The 21,688-nt window shown below is 41.9% G+C and overlaps 1 protein-coding gene across 1 annotated transcript in view; it reads left to right on the forward strand.

Annotated features, from left to right (window-relative positions):
- Window positions 1-21,688, forward strand: part of LOC126428431 (uncharacterized) — a 69,881-nt gene that overhangs the window by 8,208 nt on the left and 39,985 nt on the right. The window contains exons 2-3 of the mRNA XM_050090357.1: window positions 5,275-5,409; window positions 18,962-19,082. Coding sequence (XP_049946314.1) covers window positions 5,275-5,409; window positions 18,962-19,082 — 256 coding nt within the window. The remainder of the gene's footprint in view (window positions 1-5,274; window positions 5,410-18,961; window positions 19,083-21,688) is intronic.

Genomic DNA, 21,688 nt, shown 5'->3' on the forward strand with positions numbered 1-21,688 from the left:
CATCCAAGTCCCTTGCTGTCTCTGACAGAATTACAATGTCATCGGCGAACCTCAAAGTTTTTATTTCTTCTCCATGAATTTTAATACCTACTCTGAATTTTTCTTTTGTTTCCTTTACTGCTTGCTCAATATACAGATTGAATAACATTGGGGATAGGCTACAACCCTGTCTCACTCCCTTCCCAACCGCTGCTTCCCTTTCATGTCCCTCGACTCTTATAACTGCCATCTGGTTTCTGTGCAAATTGTAAATAGCCTTTCGCTCCCTGTATTTTACCCCTGCCACCTTCATAGCAGAGGGTAAATCCCATTGTACCAGTTATTAGGGTTTTTTCCTGTTCCATTCACATATGGATTGCAGGAAGAATGATTGTCTGAATGCCTCTGTGCATACAGTAAGTATTATAATCTTACCCTTACAATATCTATGTGAGCAATACGTAATGTGTTGTAGTATATTCCTAGAGTAATCATATAAAGCCAGTTCTTAATAGGCTTTCACGATAGTTTACATCTACCTTCAAGAGTCTGCAGTTCAGTTCCTTCTATATCTCAGTGACACTCTCCATTGCTTCAAACAAACCTGTGACCGTTTGTGCTGCCGTTCTCTGTATATGTTCAATACACCCTGTTAGTCCTATCTGGTACAGGTCCCACACACTTGAGCAATATTCTAGGATGGATCACATGAGTGATTTGTAAGGAATCTTTTTTAGACTGATTGCACTTCCACAGTATTCTACCAAATAACCGAACTCTACCACCTGCTTTACCCACGACCAGGCGCGGCTCGTAATTAAAGGCTCTGAGGCGGAGCCGCCCCAAAATATATGTTAAAGTAAATTTCGCAAGAACATACACTCCTGGAAATTGAAATAAGAACACCGTGAATTCATTGTCCCAGGAAGGGGAAACTTTATTGACACATTCCTGGGGTCAGATACATCACATGATTACACTGACAGAACCACAGGCACATAGACACAGGCAACAGAGCATGCACAATGTCGGCACTAGTACAGTGTATATCCACCTTTCGCAGCAATGCAGGCTGCTATTCTCCCATGGAGACGATCGTAGAGATGCTGGATGTAGTCCTGTGGAACGGCTTGCCATGCCATTTCCACCTGGCGCCTCAGTTGGACCAGCGTTCGTGCTGGACGTGCAGACCGCGTGAGACGACGCTTCATCCAGTCCCAAACATGCTCAATGGGGGACAGATCCGGAGATCTTGCTGGCCAGGGTAGTTGACTTACACCTTCTAGAGCACGTTTGGTGGCACGGGATACATGCGGACGTGCACTGTCCTGTTGGAACAGCAAGTTCCCTTGCCGGTCTAGGAATGGTAGAACGATGGGTTCGATGACGGTTTGGATGTACCGTGCACTATTCAGTGTCCCCTCGACGATCACCAGTGGTGTACGGCCAGTGAAGGAGATCGCTCCCCACACCATGATGCTGGGTGTTGGCCCTGTGTGCCTCGGTCGTATGCAGTCCTGATTGTGGCGCTCACCTGCACGGCGCCAAACACGCATACGACCATCATTGGCACCAAGGCAGAAGCGACTCTCATCGCTGATGACGACACGTCTCCATTCGTCCCTCCATTCACGCCTGTCGCGACACCACTGGAGGCGGGCTGCACGATGTTGGGGCGTGAGCGGAAGACGGCCTAACGGTGTGCGGGACCGCAGCCCAGCTTCATGCAGACGGTTGCGAATGGTCCTCGTCGATACCCCAGGAGCAACAGTGTCCCTAATTTGCTGGGAAGTGGCGGTGCGGTCCCCTACGGCACTGCGTAGGATCCTACGGTCTTGGCGTGCATCCGTGCGTCGCTGCGGTCCGGTCCCAGGTCTACGGGCACGTGCACCTTCCGCCGACCACTGGCAACAACATCGATGTACTGTGGAGACCTCACGCCCCACGTGTTGAGCAATTCGGCGGTACGTCCACCCGGCCTCCAGCATGCCCACTATACGCCCTCGCTCAAAGTCCGTCAACTGCACATACGGTTCACGTCCACGTTGTCGCGGCATGCTACCAGTGTTAAAGACTGCGATGGAGCTCCGTATGCCACGGCAAACTGGCTGACACTGACGGCGGCGGTGCACAAATGCTGCGCAGCTAGCGCCATTCGACGGCCAACACCGCGGTTCCTGGTGTGTCCGCTGTGCCGTGCGTGTGATCATTGCTTGTACAGCCCTCTCGCAGTGTCCGGAGCAAGTATGGTGGGTCTGACACACCGGTGTCAATGTGTTCTTTTTTCCATTTCCAGGAGTGTATTACAAAATTTAAATTATCAGGAAGAATTTCGCACATTTCCCATTCCGATTAAAATAACGACGGTCAACGTTTTTGGAACTGTTTGTATCGATAGATGTTTTCGGAACGGTTAGTAGTGTTTAGGCTGCGCCTTGGGACTTCCATAAGCTGCATGTAGTAGCGGTTTGGGGGCGTGGCTTCTACATAGTACCGCTCTTTATGGGCGACCCGAAGGCTCAGAGCTTGCAGCCTAAGGGTGTCATACCAACCACCACACGTTTTTCACGTTCCACTATCTATGTAATAAAGGAAATGCAGAGTGGCCGAAACTTCGCTATCCAATCTCTGTCTCTGCACATCCCTACTACGCTTCGATGCGTCATTAATCGACGTTTAGTATTATTGTTTTGATAATGTTTTACATTGTTGTTTTGTTTCTACCATTGGCTATTTTATCCACATTTAGAATAAGTTTGCAAATATCCCGTCAGAGTGCACTAGACTACCGTAACTACAGGCTCTCTAACCGTAACAGCAGTACTGCCATCTAGCGAGAGTTTTATAAGTGATTAGAGGACAAAGCGCGCGAAATTTGTCCCGTGACTTTACTTTCCTTGCTTGCTGATGCTGACTGCTTTTGTTGATATCGTGTGATATTAGCAAGTTTCTTTTTCGGAGTGTATTTTGCAAGATTTTAGTGAGTTTTACTTGCTTGTGAAACCAGCGCAATATGAATTCAGTGTGCAATTCAATAGGTAAAAGCTTGGAACACGGCCATAGGATGCAAGTGAAAGAACTTTGTGCACCCAGACCCGATCTAACGATCAATCAAGAACAGAAACAGTGCAAATCTAGGCAAGGATACAACCGTAGTTTTAATAGAGCAATGTACGATGCAGCCGAGTGGTTGTGTGGTTGTGAAGTGAAAAATGCATTTTTCTGTTTCACCTGTCTTCGTACAAATAGTACTGACAGTGCCTGGACTGAAACTGGTATCACTGACTTAAAGAATTTCCACGCAAAGGTGAAAAAACATAATTCCAGCGAAAAACATTTAACTTCGAGCTTTGGAGGTAAACTACAATAAACGCCTTAAATTTAGAACTGAAAACACCAAAAATATTAAGCAGCCGCAAAGTTAACATTCATCGCATTAAAGATCTCTCCGAAACGCGTCTTTTCATATGATTTGCTGCAAAGTGTCAGAAAATGTAATGATGACGTATAAAAACACTAACCACAGATTTTAACTCGAAGTTAGCCTCTAATGATATTTAATAAATACCTGATTATAGAAGACACAGTACGTAAAATTATGGGTAGAGAGTGATCTGCCCACCCCCCTCCCCCTAAATTCTTAGTTGTTTATGTCAGACTAATCTGTAACGTAACCAGAGGTCTATATTGGCTCCGATTGATAAATGCCGCAGCCTTCCCCAGTATAGAAACCACGAGCCGCGCCTGGGCCACGACTGAACCTATTTGATCATTTCAATTCATATCCCTATAAAGTGTTACACCCAGGTGTTTGTATGAGTTGTGTGATTCCAGCATTGACTTATTTATATGGTCATAGGCTACTACATTTTTTCCTTTTGTGAAGCGCACAATTTCAAATTTCTGAACATTTAGAGCAAGTTGCCAATTGTGCACCATGTCAAAACCTTATTAAAATGTGGCTGGATATTTATGTAGCTTCTCTCAGATAGTACTTATTTATAAATAACTGCATCATTTGCAGAAAGCCTGATTTTACTATTAATATTGTTTGCTAGGTCATTAATATACAACATGAACAGCAAGGGTCCCCACACACTTCCCTGAGGCACACCTGAATTCACTTCTACATCTGATGAAGGCTCTCCATCCAAGATAATATGCTGTGTCCTTCCTACCAAAATGTTCTCAGTCCAGTCATAAATTTCACTTGATACCCTATATGATTGTACTTTTGACAATAAGTGTAGGTGCAGTACTGAGTCAAATGGTTTTCAGAAATCAGGTAGCACTGCATCTACGTGGTTGCATTGATCAATCACTTTCAGTATGTGATTTGAGTGAAATGCAAGTTGGGTTTCACATGACTGATGTTTTCAGAATCCATGCTGACTGGCATTGAGGAGGCCATTCTGTTCAAGATACCTCATTATGTTTCAGATCAGAATATGTTTTAAGATTCTACAACAAATCAATGCCAAAGATATTGTATGGTAGGTAGTTTTGTGGATCACTTCTACAACCCTTCTTGTAGATGGGTGTGACCTGAGTCTACTTCCAAGAACTGGACATGGTTTTTTGTTCGAGGGATCTACAATGGTCCATGATTTGACCAGACAACTGAATGGAAATGTACAGTGAAGCTGCTTTCAAACTCTGTCAGGTAAAGAAAAAGAAAAATTAGAGTTTAATGTCCCATCCACAGCCCAGTCATTATAGACAGAGCACAAGCTCGGATGACAAAAGGATGGAGAAGGAAATCAGCTGTGCACTTTTCAAAAGAGCATTCCAGCATTTGTCTGAATATTGGGAAATCATGGAAAACCTAAATCTTTATGGCCAGGCAGGTATTGGAACCGCTGTCTTTTTGAATGCAAGTCCAGTGTGCTGACCACTGTGACATGTCACTCAAGTGCTGATAATGCTGTCTCACATGAGTATGTTGCATCTCCGTGTCCTTCACAGTGATCACTGAAAATCTGACGCTGTTCACGTTTGTTACATAACCCTACAAGGCCTGGTAACAACACTACTCATAGACAACAATAATATACTCTGGTAGATGTTCTAGTTGTCAGAGAAAATAGCAACCTGTTGAGTTATGTACTTGCCAGTGATGCGTATGTGTATAAAGATACACTGAAATTTGACTATGTGTTCTGTGTGTTTCGTTTTTGTCAGGTAGAATATACTTTGATGTTTTTATATTGGGTCGATTCATGGTTAATAATTTAGGTAATTGTAAATGCTACAGTAATAATTGTGCAATAATTGACTGTGAGACTGTGTTTTCAGATTGCAGTGACCCTAGTCACAGTGGTAACAGGAAAGAATACTGGTGGGAGGGTCTTGAACTGGCCCCTGCACAACCAGCTCCATCCAATTTCCTGTCAAAGTCATGGGTTGCTGAGCTGCTCATAAAGGATGCAGGTAAGTGTGCTAAACAATGTTGTATTGCTTTTTGGTAATATTCTTCATAGATAATTTTGAAGGGGCAAGGGGTGCCTGTCAAAACTAAAAGTGTGTAGGGGGTATTGGCTTGTGGCATCTGAAATTGTTAGCTGCATTATGTTTGGATAAATTTAACATCCACAAAATAAATGCTTTGAGCTTGGGAACAGTTTGGTCAGTCCCAATTGTAATCATGCTGTGTTATTTGCACCTTGTTCTTTGGAACATGTAGCTTTTACAAAGATTTAATTATCATTCAAAACATCAAGATGTGAGTATTATTTATTTATTTTCATATGAACATTACACATTCATTATAAGTGACAGGTAAATAACATATAGAAGAACAGGAAATAGTAAAATATGGATAAAAAGAGAAGTTTAAAATTTAAAAGCTGAATACCAGCATATCACAAGTACAGGCTACAATTCTTCAGCCAGTCCAGTGCTGCTGGTGTAAGGTGATGGATTTCTTGCAGTGAACCTTAAAAGTGAGTATTTGGCCATTCTGAGGCATTCCCATCCCCCACTGAAACAGTGATTTTCTTCATATTCCCTGTGAAGTGCAGATTCTGTTGAGGTTGCATCATAACCTTTTGCTCTGGTCAAAATGAGTAACTTTGATTGTTGTGTCTTTTATGAGGTTACAGTTTTCACTTCTTGTCTCCATTGTGATTCCCCATGGTAGTCTACAGTAAAGTTCCAAAGTTGCAGTGCTGTTCTCACTGGGGGATTTCTTGATTTGGGTGGGATGAGAAGTTCTATGAATGGAGGTGTTGGTCCTTGCAAAGGGCCCGAGGTTTCAAGGAAGGACTGCAGGTCAGTTTGAATCATAGGGATGTGATCTTGATGGCAGAAGCTGCATGTAGAGGTGTCAGACAGCTGGCCTAGACCTTCCCCAACATACTCCTATTGGTCAAGTACCACAGCTTTAGATCCTTTGTCTCCTGGGAGGATAATAAAGGAGTCATCAGCTTTTAGGGGATGAAGAGCCTGGAGTTCTGTAGAGGACAGGTTAGGGACATGTTGTAGGGACCTGAGGAAGGGTTGTGAAGCAGTGCTGGATGTGAGGATTTTTTGGAAGGCTTGTAAGGTATGATTTTGAGGTAGTGAATCAAGTTGGGTTCGTGGTCAGAACTGGTCAAGGCAGGGTTCAATGTCAGGTTTGCTGTTGGGAAGGTTTTGGGATTGGGTTGCGAAGTGATATTTCCAGTTGACACTATGTGTGAAGGAAAGTAGGTCGTTTACCAAAGCAGCACGATAAAATGCGGGTTTAGGGCTGAAAGTGAGACCCTTGGGTAATACAGATAATTCAGGAGAGAAGAGTGCTTTAGACAAGAGGTTGAGAATGCTGTAGTCTTGTGACTGGTTCTTGTGGTTATGAGTTATTATTGGTCTAGGAGGCAATGGTGATGGAAGGAGAATATTAAGGAGGTTGGCCAGGCTCAGTTTGTAGGATAGGAGTGGTGGTTGATGGAGTGGTTGTTTAGGGAGCTGCAGAGGGACAAGAAAGGAAACACCACTGTCAAAGTGGTTTAGGAGAAAGTGGGATAGCCTTTTGAGGTGAAGTCTTGCATGCTGTTGCAGTTTGATGTTGGCTTGGTGGATGATAACATCCAAGGAAACATGAGGGGCAGATAACTGTAGGATTTTGTAGGAGGAGAGAAGTCTGGTGGAGTGGAAATTGGCAGAAGAACATACAGGTCACAGATTAGCCAGGTAAGTGCAAGTGACTGCCATGTTTGAAACTGTAAAAGAGGCTGGTGTAGAGTAGGATTACATTCAGAAACAGGGGCTTTCAATGTTAGACATTTGGGAAGGACTGCAAGGGACAAGCAGGTTTCAATAAATAGAATGTAAGACCTTAGTTTTGATAGTGCAAAAGTATGTTTTCGAAAAGTACAGATGTAATACATGATGGGATTCATGTTAGCAAGAGAGGACGGTTTGGAGTGTTAGAGATCATGGGAGTGGCAAAAAAAGAAAAGCAGATGGTGGAAAAAGGTAGAAAAACCAGAGAAAAGCAAGGAAAAACATTGGAAAAATCAGGAAAAATTTGTACAAAAGTCGTGAGAACAGACAAGGTGAACAAGAGGTAATGAGTGGGCGAGAATTTCTTGCTAGAAAAGTAGTCTGTGTGGCACAAATAAGTTACTGGCAAATGTCAAGATCGATAGGGACAGTCATGAAAAGAACAAAATTTTAAAAACTGGGCAAACAGAAACAGGAAATCACAGGAGAAAATGTAAACTACTGCGGCAATTAAAGTAATGTAGAAGACTGCAGTAAAAGTCAATCAGAGCAGTTTATTGAAAAACATTTTTGAAAAATATAATTTAATTGGATGGATGAAAAACTACTCACCAAGCAGCAGCAGGAGAACACATATATAAAAGGTATTGTTTATGCAAGCTTTTTGAGCCAGTGGCTCCTTCTCATAGAAGAGTTGAAGGGGAAGGAATAAGGGTGAAGGAAAAGGACTGTTGAGATTTAGGAAAAAGGGTAGAGTTTGAAAAAGTCACCCAGAACTCTGGGTCTGCAGAGACTCACCGGACAGGATGAGAAGAAAAGACTAATTGTTGGGGACTGCACCAGGTGAGATTTGAAAACCTGAGAGCTTAAAGGTGGAAGATAAGGTAATACGCTAGATAAAGATTAACATTGCGTGTGAGTTAATATGAGCAAAATGCTAAGTGCATTGTATGTGACAGAGGTTGGAGGGGGATGGCGAAAAATTGACAGGTGCCTGTTTCACCACATGTGCCATATGGATTCTTGCCCCAGACACCAGTTTTTCAGAACTCTTCTGGTGGGAACTGGTACTACAACATGTCCTTGGTTCTCACCATCCACCAGGCCTTAATTTCTTTGGTCTCAACATTTCTTCACAGTAACTGTTCATTTCATCACTCCGTTTTAGTTTACTACATCTTTCATTTTCCGATCTGTCCATTTCTCACTGTCCCCTTCCCACCTCTATCACATACAATGCACTTAGCTTTTTGGAGTAATCTCTGTCTTGTATATTACCCTGTCTTCCACCTTTAAGCTCTCAGGTTTTCAAATCTTTTCTGGTGCAGTTCCCAACAATCAGTCTTTCCTCTCATCCTGTCCAGTAAGTCTCCTGTGACCTGGGGTCCTGGGTGACTTTTCCAAACTCTACCCTTTTTCATAAACCTTAACAGTCCTTTTCCTTCACCCCTCTTCCTTCCACTTCAACCCTTCTCCCAGAAAAGGGAGCCACTGGCTCCAAAAGCTTGCATAAATAATACTTTTTGTATGTGTGTTCCCCTGCTGCCACTGTACATGGTGTGTCATGCTTTGTGCGTATCAATGGAAGGATTTCCACACCCACAGTACAAGGTGGAAGCAGTGTAGTCTGCAATTGACAGAGTTCTCTTTGAGAGATGGCAACACTACTGTTGGACAAGTATGACATGCAGATGGACGTGGCACAGAAGCAGAAAGCGGTTCAACTTTGTGAGCACAATCTGGAGGCTGCTGCTTGAAACTGAGAGGCACCAGGCTAGTGGTTGTGTTCATGCAGTGGTGGCTTTTTGTGGTACTTGTGTACTCTTAAACTTTGTACGCAAGATCTACACTCCAGGGAAATACTTTCAGAAATATTTCCTAACACTTAAATTTATTTTTGATGTTAAAATATTTCTCTTTTTCAGAAAATCTATCCTTGCTACTGTCAGTATATATTTTACATGTGTCCTCTATATATATGTGTTATATGTGTTCAAATATTTTGCCATCCAAATAGCAAAATTCATCTACAACTGATAGTTTCTCTGTCAACTGTGGACTACACTGCTTCCATCTTGTACTGTGGGTATGGAAATCCTTCCATCAACATGCACAAAACATTACACACCATATACATGCACACAGTCCCAAACTTGAAATTAGATGAAACAGTTCAGTGCTTGCAGCCAGCTTAGTACATTACCTGCAATTATGCTACATACACAGTTCTATGAGTTCCATTGGGAAGACGACGTTCTGACTGAGCAGTCACTATTTATGGAGTAATAGGACCATCACAATTATCTCCACAATTACATTCACTTGTAGTGAAAATATCACAGATTGCCAAGAGAATTCCCTCAGCGTGCCCTGATCTAATTGATCACTCTCAATTAATGAACTCCAGAAAAACTCCAATCAGCCAAAATTGGTATTAAAGTATTTATTTAGGTGACTATTTTTGGCAAGACTAATACCATCATTGTGTCACATCACAAATATATGTGTAAGGACCATGGAGCACACTGGATGTTGGCATGCCATAATTAAAATAACTGTATGTACAAAATGTAACATTATTGCACCATCATCCAGTGTACAGTTGTTTTAATTATGACATGCTGACATCCTGTGTGTTCCATGATCCTTACACATACATTTGTGATATGACACGATTCAAAGCACAGATAGTGGAGACTGTATGAATTGTAAAGTTGAAGATCCAAAGATGGTAACACAGTCTTACTGAAATGGTGTCATCTAAATAAATACAGTAGAAGCCTGATAGACCATAGGTTCAGATATACTGCAGTATAAAGTACATCCCCCAAAATAAAATATCATTTATGAATGATTTCTGCACTTGCAGTATATTTTATAAATCTGGAAAAAATCTTATTACAGAATGCATGTAGTTTTTCTGCAATGTAATTTACTGCTGCAACTTACAAGCTCACTAAACAATAACAAAAATAGAGGGATGTAATTAAACACAACCACTGGTTTGTTTTATCAAGCTATCAGGTTGTTGCTGGACAGAAGTCATGAATACACCTCTCACGGTTAACACTGTGGTGTAGTCAGAAAAGTGAATATGCAACAGTGCTTGGCAGTAATTGAAATAAGCACAGCTGTCATGTGGATAATGTGATGGTTACGATGTCACAGAAATGGAAAGTCTATTCATAATGGCGAAATTAAAGCAAATTTATCATGTGAGTGTGGTGTATGTGAAGGAACAATTAGAAGATTGGTGAAGGAAGAGAATAAAGTTAGAAGTTTTGTATACACAGTTGAATGTGATGTGGGAATGGACAGAAAAAGGACTGAACTAGGAAAAGACAGTGAACTCAACCCACCTTTATATATGAAGATAGTACCTGTTCTTTTGGACATATTCGAAAAAACAGATACCATTGGTGATCTTGCAGCTCATAAAGATGGAAATTACAATGAAATCCAGACCATTAGCTGCTTACAGGCATTGATAAATATCAACGGAGACAGTTGAAAATGTGTGCCCCGACCAGGACTCGAACCACGGATCTCCTGCTTACATGGCAGATGTTATATCCAACTGAGCCATCAAGGACACAGAGGATAGTGCGACTACAGGGACTTATTTTTGGCACGTTTCCCGTGAGACCCACACTTCCGACTTACTGTCCACACACTACATTTGTAGTGTCCTTCCCCACTATTCTCATTACCCGCAGCAGTCAATCTACTGATTCCCATAAGAGTTTGAGCAATGTAAGTGCATTTGCACTGAAGAAGATCATTGAGTATAGTGGGCGGGGGCACTACAAATGTAGTGTGTGGACAGTAAGTCGGAAGTGTGGGTCTCACGGGGAGCATGCTAGAGATAAGTCCTTGCAGTCGCACTATCCTCTGTGTCCTGGATGGCTCAGATGGATAGTGTGTGTGCCATGCAAGCAGGAGATCCTGGGTTCGAGTCCCAGTCGGGGCACACATTTTCAATTGTACCCGTTGATATTTATCAACGCCTGTAGACAGCTAATAGTCTGGATTTCGCTGTAATTTCAATACCTTTATGGGTTGTTTTTAAAAAAGTGAAGCGAAGGTGTACCTCTCTTTCTGGACCAGTTATTAAAGCCTAAGCTGAAAAAATTCACTTTGATATGCATAGCAACAAAGATTTTATAGCTTCTGATGGGTGGTTTTCAAGATGGAAATGTCACCATGGAATTTGCCAAACAACCACTGAAGAGAAGCAATGTCTTGGGACAGTGAACCTTCTTCACAGGTTCCTGAAATTCTACACAGAGTAATGGTAGATGGAAATTTAAATGCTCATCAAATATATAATTGTCATGAAAGGCACTTTATTATTGATTGCTTCCAGTCAGAACTCTTGATACAAAAAAAAAAAATAAATAAATAAATAAATAAATAAATACAATTTAAAAAAATAAAAAAATAAAAAAAATTTAAAAAAAATCAAGAAGTAAGAAAGGTTTGAAAATGAATAAAGACAGAATAACCCTTCTCTTTGCCACAAATAAATTGGGCAGCCATGAATTGAAACCTTTTTGTGTAGGTAAAAGTAAAAGCCCAAGATGTTTAAAGCATGTAAACATGTCATCATTACAATTCACTTGCAGGCACTCAAAGAATGCTTGGATGACATGAGGCATTTTCACCAATTGGTTTCAAGAAAATTTTGTTCCATCTGTGAGAAAGCACCTATGACCAGTTAGGCTGAGAGAAGAAGCTCTAATAATCCATGATCACTGTCCAGCTTACCCACCTGCTGAAGTGTTGCAGTAAACAGTAGAATACTGACATACTGTAGCTTGCTGGCAGTGTTGTAAATTGTTGTTGTTGTTGTGGTCTTCAGTCCTGAGACTGGTTTGATGCAGCTCTCCATGCTACTCTATCCTGTGCAAGCTTTTTCATCTCCCAGTACCTACTGCAACCTACATCCTTCTGAATCTGCTTAGTGTATTCATCTCTTGGTCTCCCTCTACGATTTTTACCCTCCACGCTGCCCTCCAATACTAAATTGGTGATCCCTTGATGCCTCAGAACATGTCCTACCAACCGATCCCTTCTTCTGGTCAAGTTGTGCCACAAACTTCTCTTCTCCCCAATCCTATTCAATACTTCCTCATTAGTTATGTGATCTACCCATCTAATCTTCAGCATTCTTCTGTAGCACCACATTTCGAAAGCTTCTATTCTCTTCTTGTCCAAACTATTTATCGTCCATGTTTCACTTCCATACATGGCTACACTCCATACGAATACTTTCAGAAATGACTTCCTGACACTTAAATCTATACTGGATGTTAACAAATTTCTCTTCTTCAGAAACGCTTTCCTTGCCATTGCCAGCCTACATTTTATATCCTCTCTACTTCGACCATCATCAGTTATTTTGCTCCCCAAATAGCAAAACTCCTTTACTACTTTAAGTGCCTCATTTCCTAATCTAACTCCCTCAGCATCACCCGACTTAATTAGACTACATTCCATTATCCTTGTTTTGCTTTTGTTGATGTTCATCTTATATCCTCCTTTCAAGACACTGTCCATTCCATTCAACTGCTCTTCCAAGTCCTTTGCTGTCTCTGACAGAATTACAATGTCATCGGCGAACCTCAAAGTTTTTATTTCTTCTCCATGAATTTTAATACCTACTCCGAATTTTTCTTTTGTTTCCTTTACTGCTTGCTCAATATACAGATTGAACAACATCGGGGAGAGGCTACAACCCTGTCTTACTCCCTTCCCAACCACTGCTTCCCTTTCATGTCCCTCGACTCTTATAACTGCCATCTGGTTTCTGTACAAATTGTAAATAGCCTTTCGCTCCCTGTATTTTACCCCTGCCACCTTTAGAATTTGAAAGAGAGTATTCCAGTCAACATTGTCAAAAGCTTTCTCTAAGTCTACAAATGCTAGAAACGTAGGTTTGCCTTTCCTTAATCTTTCTTCTAAGATAAGTCGTAAGGTCAGTATTGCCTCACGTGTTCCAGTGTTTCTACGGAATCCAAACTGATCTTCCCCGAGGTTGGCTTCTACTAGTTTTTCCATTCGTCTGTAAAGAATTCGTGTTAGTATTTTGCAGCTGTGACTTATTAAGCTGATAGTTCGGTAATTTTCACATCTGTCAACACCTGCTTTCTTTGGGATTGGAATTATTATATTCTTCTTGAAGTCTGAGGGTATTTCGCCTGTTTCATACATCTTGCTCACCAGACGGTGGAGTTTTGTCAGGACTGGCTCTCCCACGGCCGTCAGTAGTTCCAATGGAATATTGTCTACTCCGGGGGCCTTGTTTCGACTCAGGTCTTTCAGTGCTCTGTCAAACTCTTCACGCAGTATCATATCTCCTATTTCATCTTCATCTACATCCTCTTCCATTTCCATAATATTGTCCTCAAGTACATCGCCCTTGTATAGACCCTCTATATACTCCTTCCACCTTTCTGCTTTCCCTCCTTTGCTTAGAACTGGGTTTCCATCTGAGGTCTTGATATTCATACAAGTCGTTCTCTTATCTCCAAAGGTCTCTTTAATTTTCCTGTAGGCGGTATCTATCTTACCCCTAGTGAGATAGGCCTCTACATCCTTACATTTGTCCTCTAGCCATCCCTGCTTAGCCATTTTGCACTTCCTGTCGATCTCATTTTTGAGACGTTTGTATTCCTTTTTGCCTGTTTCACTTACTGCATTTTTATATTTTCTCCTTTCATCAATTAAATTCAATATTTCTTCTGTTACCCAAGGATTTCTACTAGCCCTCGTCTTTTTACCTACTTGATCCTCTGCTGCCTTCACTACTTCATCCCTCAGAGCTACCCATTCTTCTTCTACTGTATTTATTTCCCCCATTCCTGTCAATTGCTCCCTTATGCTCTCCCTGAATCTCTGTACAACCTCTGGTTCTTTTAGTTTATCCAGGTCCCATCTCCTTAAATTCCCACCTTTTTGCAGTTTCTTCAGTTTTAATCTACAGGTCATAACCAATAGATTGTGGTCAGAGTCCACATCTGCCCCTGGAAATGTCTTACAATTTAAAACCTGGTTCCTAAATCTCTGTCTTACCATTATATAATCTATCTGATACCTTTTAGTATCGCCAGGGTTCTTCCATGTATACAACCTTCTTTCATGATTCTTAAACCAAGTGTTAGTTATGATTATGTTGTGCTCTGTGCAAAATTCGACCAGGCGGCTTCCTCTTTCATTTCTGTCCCCCAATCCATATTCACCTACTATGTTTCCTTCTCTCCCTTTTCCTACACTCGAATTCCAGTCACCCATGACTATTAAATTTTCGTCTCCCTTCACAATCTGAATAATTTCTTTTATTTCATCATACATTTCTTCAATTTCTTCGTCATCTGCAGAGCTAGTTGGCATATAAACTTGTACTACTGTAGTAGGCGTGGGCTTCGTATCTATCTTGGCCACAATAATGCGTTCACTATGCTGTTTGTAGTAGCTTACCCGCATTCCTATTTTCCTATTCATTATTAAACCTACTCCTGCATTACCCCTATTTGATTTTGTGTTTATAACCCTGTAGTCACCTGACCAGAAGTCTTGTTCCTCCTGCCACCGAACTTCACTAATTCCCACTATATCTAACTTCAACCTATCCATTTCCCTTTTTAAATTTTCTAACCTACCTGCCCGATTAAGGGATCTGACATTCCACGCTCCGATCCGTAGAACGCCAGTTTTCTTTCTCCTGATAACGACATCCTCTTGAGTAGTCCCCGCCCGGAGATCCGAATGGGGGACTATTTTACCTCCGGAATATTTTACCCAAGAGGACGCCATCATCATGTAATCATACAGTAAAGCTGCATGCCCTCGGGAAGAATTACGGCTGTAGTTTCCCCTTGCTTTCAGCCGTTCGCAGTACCAGCACAGCAAGGCCGTTTTGGTTATTGTTACAAGGCCAGATCAGTCAATCATCCAGACTGTTGCCCTTGCAACTACTGAAAAGGCTGCTGCCCCTCTTCAGGAACCACACGTTTGTCTGGCCTCTCAACAGATACCCCTCCGTTGTGGTTGCACCTACGGTACGGCTATCTGTATCGCTGAGGCACGCAAGCCTCCCCACCAACGGCAAGGTCCATGGTTCATGGGGGGAAGGTTGTAAATTATCGTACTGTATTTGATAGTGTAGTTTATATATACCATATTGAAACTTGTGTGTTGTTTGATTGACATTGGAGTAAAATTTGTCTATTTTCTGTATGCTATTTGTTAAGTTTCTGAAATGCTTTACTTCTAATGTTTTTTAAATTTAAATTCAATATAGTACTGTATGTATAATATTGCATTATGTGTTCTTTGTGACTTTCCGTGAGTAGTTTGTCATTACATGGCTCACTCTTGATATACAGAAGAAATGCTGTAACACAGCAATAAAGCATGTTCCTAGATAACCCCATTGTATTGGGCAGGTACTATATTACTTGTGGTCTTGGCTGTTAGGGGTTTTTCCAGAATTCATTATACTACAGATCGCCCCCATTCTGGCAGTTTCAGGAATATATACTCTCAATTATTCTTGTCTAACATTGCCTGTTAAGTTATTTTTTAAATTTCTTAACAATATCCACATTTCTACATTTCAGTCTCAAATAGTGCCCTAATTAATAAAGCACAGTAGTGTTCACCTGAACTTTGGGATATACAACAGCTTTACCTTACAAGATCATAGAACTGCATTGAATGTGAAACATACAAACACATGGCTGTAACAATTTGTAGGATATGAAATGGAATTAGCACGTAGGCTCAGTCATAGGTAAAGCAGGTTCTAAGGTGCAATACTGCAAAATTGTAACCAGTTTATAAAGGAGATACTTACAAATCATTTATGTGACCCATCTAGAAATACTGCTTAAATGTTTGAGACTCATATCAAATAGGACTAAAAGGAAATATTGAATGTATATGAAGACGGGCAGCAGAAATGGTCACAGGTTTGTTTGACCCACATGATAGTGCCATGGAGATACTTGGAAACCTGAAGAGGGATACCAAATATCCCATGAAAGCCTACTTATAAAGCTTCTAGAGCCAGTGTTAAGTGAGGAATCTAGGAATACACTGTAAACCCATGTGTACTGCTCTCATAAGGACTACAAAAATAACATTAGACCAATTACAGGGTGCAGAGAGATATTTAATATAGTCTTTTTCCCCAGTATCCATATGCAAATGGAATTAGAAGAAATTCTAATACAGGCCTGGCCAAGATTAGCACTCCCAGAATCCGAGATTACCATTCCCAGAGTGCGCTCAGCTCTGCTAGCGCAACCGAGGTTTCTCAGCACTCTGGTTTCCCCCACCATTGCACTACACCGAGCTGGTATATGAGTGAGGAGGCTTTTCACTGAAGGCTGAACACATGGGAAACTTAGGAAGATATGTTTGCAACACAGTGTGATTACTTCTAAGAGATAAATATTGTGTGGTGTTGGGGATGGGTAGCTACTGCTTCACAAGGAGAGGTGTTGGTGCATGAGATAGGCATGTGAGGCACAGATGCTAGGCCGGTGAGATATGGCACATGATGTAGATAACACATAGGAGTGTATTGGGAAGGGATGATAGGGCAGAGGAGGAGGAAGCTCTTAAATGACAGGTGTGGGGACAGTGGGTTAGCTAAGATTGGGGCCAGGAGGGTTACAGGAGTTGAGGATGTGTGCCAAGCATAACACCCACCTACATAGTTCAGAAAATCTGGTAGTGGAGGAAATGATCCAGATGGCGCAATTTGTGAAGCAACCACTGAACTTGAGCATGTTGTGCTCAGTGGCATATTGAGCCATTTTGGTGGTGACCATTTAGTCTGGTGGTAGACAGTTGGTTGGTTGTCATGCTGACCTAAGAGCTGTGCAGTCACTGCAACAGAGTTGGCGTACAATATAGCGCTTTCACAGATGATATTGACTGTTGGGATAGGATAAGCCTCTGACAGGACTGGAGTAGGAAGTGCTGGGTGGGTGAATCAGGCAGGTCTTGCACCTTGGTCTTCCACAGTGATATGATTTCTGTGGCAAGGGGCTGGGAGTGGGTGTGGCATAGGGATGGACCAGTGTGTTGGGTGGGTGACAGAATACCACTTTAGTAGTGTTGGGAAGGTTCTTGAGTAGGATGTCCCTCATTTCTGGACATGATTATCCAGTCTAATGTAATACTGGATGATGAGGAGTTGCTTCTTTGAAACTTATTCTGGGGGGGGGGGGGGGGGGGGGGGGGGAGGAGAGGGGTAGTGGGAAGGTTATGGGTGTGTGAGGATATGGCACAGGAAAACCATTTTCAGACCAGGTTTAGGAATTAGTGCCTGTCAGTGAAGGCCCCCATGAGACAGTACCAGGCAAAGGAATTCTTGCCACTGGAGACACTGTTAGCTGTGAGCCTGACCATCTGTTGGCAGTGTACCTACGGTGATGAGAAATTTCTTGCACAGTATGCTGAAGGTCTCATGAGGGCCTTCACAGACAGGAATTACCCCCAACACCTTGTCTACAAACAGATTTCCCATGTCGTATCCTCCACACACCTAACACTCCCACCAAACCTAAGAATCAGCTACCAAGGGGCACCTGTCACCTTGTCAACCAATATCACCCTGGAAGGGGGCTACTGAGCTGCATCCTTCGCCAGGGTTTTGATTATTTATCATCAAGATCCTTCCCATCCCTCCTAAAGTGGTATTCTGTCAACCAGCTAACCTAGATAACATCCTAATCCATTCCTATGCTACTCCCCCCATGGACCCATTGACACAGGGGTCATATCCCTGTGAAAAGCCCAGATTCAGAACCTGCCAAATTCATCCACCCCACACTCCCTACTCCAGTCCTTCTCAGGCTTATCCTATCCTATCAGAATAGGACCACCCGTGAAAGCTGCTATATCATAACCCACTCTGCTGCAGCCACAGCACAGCTCTTATGTCAGCATGACAACTAACCACCCATCTACCACCAGAATGAATGGCCACCACCAAAATATGGCCAAGAACAAAGTTGACCACTCAATTGCTAAACAAACTGCTGAGTACGACATGCTAGAGTTCTATGGTAGCTTCACAACTCATGCCATCTGGATTGTTTCCTTCAGCAACAGCTTTTCTGAACTATGTAGATGGGAGTTATGCATGTAACACATCCTCCAGTTCCCTAACCCTCCTGGTCTCAATGTCTGCTAACTTACTGTCCTCACACCTCTTATTCAACAGCTTCCTCTTCCTCTGCCATGTCACCCTCTCCCAGTCCACTCCCATGAGTCATCTTCATCATGTGCCTTTCTGATGCACCTGGACCCCTCCTTCTGAAGCACTAGCTACTCATCCCCCACCCTTCTTCCTGGTTCCTGCCTCTTTTTCTCTCTATATACCATACCTGTACCTGACACAACCCCTACTCCATCCTAGTCCACCTGCCAAACTGCAATCCCAACCTTGTGTGTTGAGCTGGCACAGTGTAGTCACACAAGTGTGTGTGTGTGTGTGTGTGTGTGTGTGTGTGTGTGAGAGAGAGAGAGAGAGAGAGAGAGAGAGAGAGAGAGAGAGTAATGAGGGGAAGGAGTGGGGGGGAGGGGGTTACATTCTGCAAGAACTTTCTTTACTGTATTTCTTTAAGTTCTGTACTTTCTGTTTAAATCTTCCATCATCTACATAACAATTTACTTCTGTGTTCCCCCGGCTTTTACTGATATTGCACAGATAATGGTGCTGCGTATTTTAGGCAAGTGAATTCCAGGAAACCATATTTTTCAGGTAATGATCATCTGCGGTTGGGTACAGAGGTTGACAGTGATGAAGATCAGAGCCGCCTGCCAAGGCATTTGCAGCACAGGGTTGTCCCTTCTGGTCAAGTAGTAAACAAGACTCCAACTGGGTAATTACTGTGATTTTCATTGAGGAACTTGATTAATATTTGTACTCAACATAATGCTGAACTGAAGTAATTAGCATGACTTCCCCAGCCCAAGATGCTGGAGTTGGCTGTCATGTGTACATGAAATGTGTTTGCTTGTGTGTGAATGGTGTGTGTCTCTCTTGTACTGTTGAAAGCTGTGGCAAGAAGCTATATTCAACTGTCATTTGATTGTGCCTGTCTGCAACTTGATGTGTCTTCTTTACAGTAAGTAGGACTCTGTCTTTTCCTACGTTGTTTTGGTGAATATAGTCATTCTTTAGTCATAAGTGGTATGTTATGGGTTCGGGACATGTTTGGCAAGCAGGCACCGTACAATTACCATGCATGTATGGTAGGATATCTGATTGAAATTTGTTTCCACAGCCACATTCAGTTATACTTATCTACACACTTTACCAGTTTTGAGGGAAGTGTTTCAATTTCAAGTATAATTTTTTGTAGGGTGTGAAACAAATTACATTAATCACATACACTGCTGGTCATTAAACCTGCAACACCAGAAGGGTTAGCAAGTTTTTAATTCACCCCGTATTTTATCTCTATAGTTTATACCAACATTCCAGACCAATATTTTCATGGCCAATACTTACCTGTTCATTTTTTAGTTATGTTCATGTAGTGCATAATAATGCATATGAGTAACTTGATTCAACACAACCTGTCATGTCTACTGTACCTATAATATCCTATTTCACACACTACATGAGAAAACTCTTCATTTTGAAGTATGTGCCTCATTCACATAACTTCCCTATTATCATATCTAAAATGATAAAATATGTATGACCACATACTAGACACAGTCTGGCATAACTCTTCATTTTGAAGTATGTGCCTCATATTGTGCCACATAACTCCCAATTATCACATCTAAAATCATAAAATATGTATGACCACATACTAGACATGGCCTGGTTTCAGTTGCCACAGACTGTATGTGTATGTATGTGTGTGTGTCACATTTGCATGAGTCTATGTTGCCTATTGTGACTCACACACATACATACATACACATACAGGATGTGGCAACTGAAGCCAGGCCATGCATGAATCTATGTTGCCTATTCTTCCCCCCATTAACCATAGACCTTGCCGTTGGTGGGGAGGCTTGCGTCCCTCAGCGATACAGATAGCCATACCGTAGGTGCAACCACAACGGAGGGGTATCTGTTTAGATGCCAGACAAACGTGAGGTTCCTGAAGAGGGGCAGCAGCCTTTTCAGTAGTTGCAGGTGCAACAGTCTGGATGATTGACTGATCTGGCCTAGTAACACTAACCAAAACGGCCATGCTGTGCTGGTACTGCGAATGGCTGAAAGCAAGGGGAAACTACAGCCGTAATTTTTCCCGAGGGCATGCAGCTTTATTGTATGGATAAATGATGATGGTGTCCTCTTGGGTAAAATATTCCGGAGGTAAAATAGTCCCCCATTCAGATCTCCGGGCAGGGACTACTCAAGAGGATGTCGTTCTCAGGAGAAAGAAAACTGGCGTTCTACGGATCAGAGCGTGGAATGTCAGATCCCTTAATCGGGCAGGTAGGTTAGAAAATTTAAAAAGGGAAATGGATAGGTTAAAGTTAGATACAGTGAGAATTAGCAAAGACTTTTGGTCAGGTGAATACAGGGTCATAAATACAAAATCAAATAGGGGCAATACAGGAGTAGGTTTAATAATGAATAAAAAAATAGGAGGTCAGGTAAACTACTACAAAGAACATAGTGAACGCATTATTGTGGCCAAGATAGACACAAAGCCCACGCCTACGACAGTAGTACAAGTCTATATGCCAACTAACTCTGCAGATGACGAAGAAATTGAAGAAATGTATGATGAGATAAAAGAAATTATTCAGGTAGTGAAGGGAGATGAAAATTTAATAGTCACGGATGACTGGAATTCGATTGTAGGAAAAGGAAGAGAAGGAAACATAGTAGGTGAATATGGATTGGGGGTAAGAAACGAAAGAGGAGGCCACCTGGTAGAATTTTGCACAGAGCACAACTTAATCATAGCTAACACTTGGTTCAAGAATCATAAAAGAAGGTTGTATACATGGAAGAAGCCTGGAGATACTGATAGGTTTCAGATAGATTACATAATGGTAAGACAGAGATTTAGGAACCAGGTTTTAAATTGTAAGACATTTCCAGGGGCAGGTGTGGACTCTGACCACAATCTATTGGTTATGAACTGTAGATTAAAACTGAAGAAACTGCAGAAAGGTGGGAATTTAAGGAGATGGGACCTGGATAAACTGACTAAACCAGATGTACAGAGTTTCAGGGAGAGCATAAGGGAACAATTGTCACAAATGGGGGAAAGAAATACAGTAGAAGAAGAATGGGTAGGTCTGAGGGATGAAGTAGTGAAGGCAGCAGAGGTTCAAGTAAGTAAAAAGACGAGGGCTAGTAGAAATCCTTGGGTGACAGAAGAAATATTGAATTTAATTGATGAAAGGAGAAAATATAAAAATGTAGTTAATGAAGCAGGCAAAAAGGAATACAAATGTCTCAAAAATGAGATCGACAGGAAGTGCAAAATGGCTAAGAAGGCATGGTTAG

Source organism: Schistocerca serialis, chromosome 12 (genome assembly GCF_023864345.2).
Source record: "Schistocerca serialis cubense isolate TAMUIC-IGC-003099 chromosome 12, iqSchSeri2.2, whole genome shotgun sequence".
Taxonomy (NCBI): Eukaryota; Metazoa; Arthropoda; class Insecta; order Orthoptera; family Acrididae; genus Schistocerca; species Schistocerca serialis.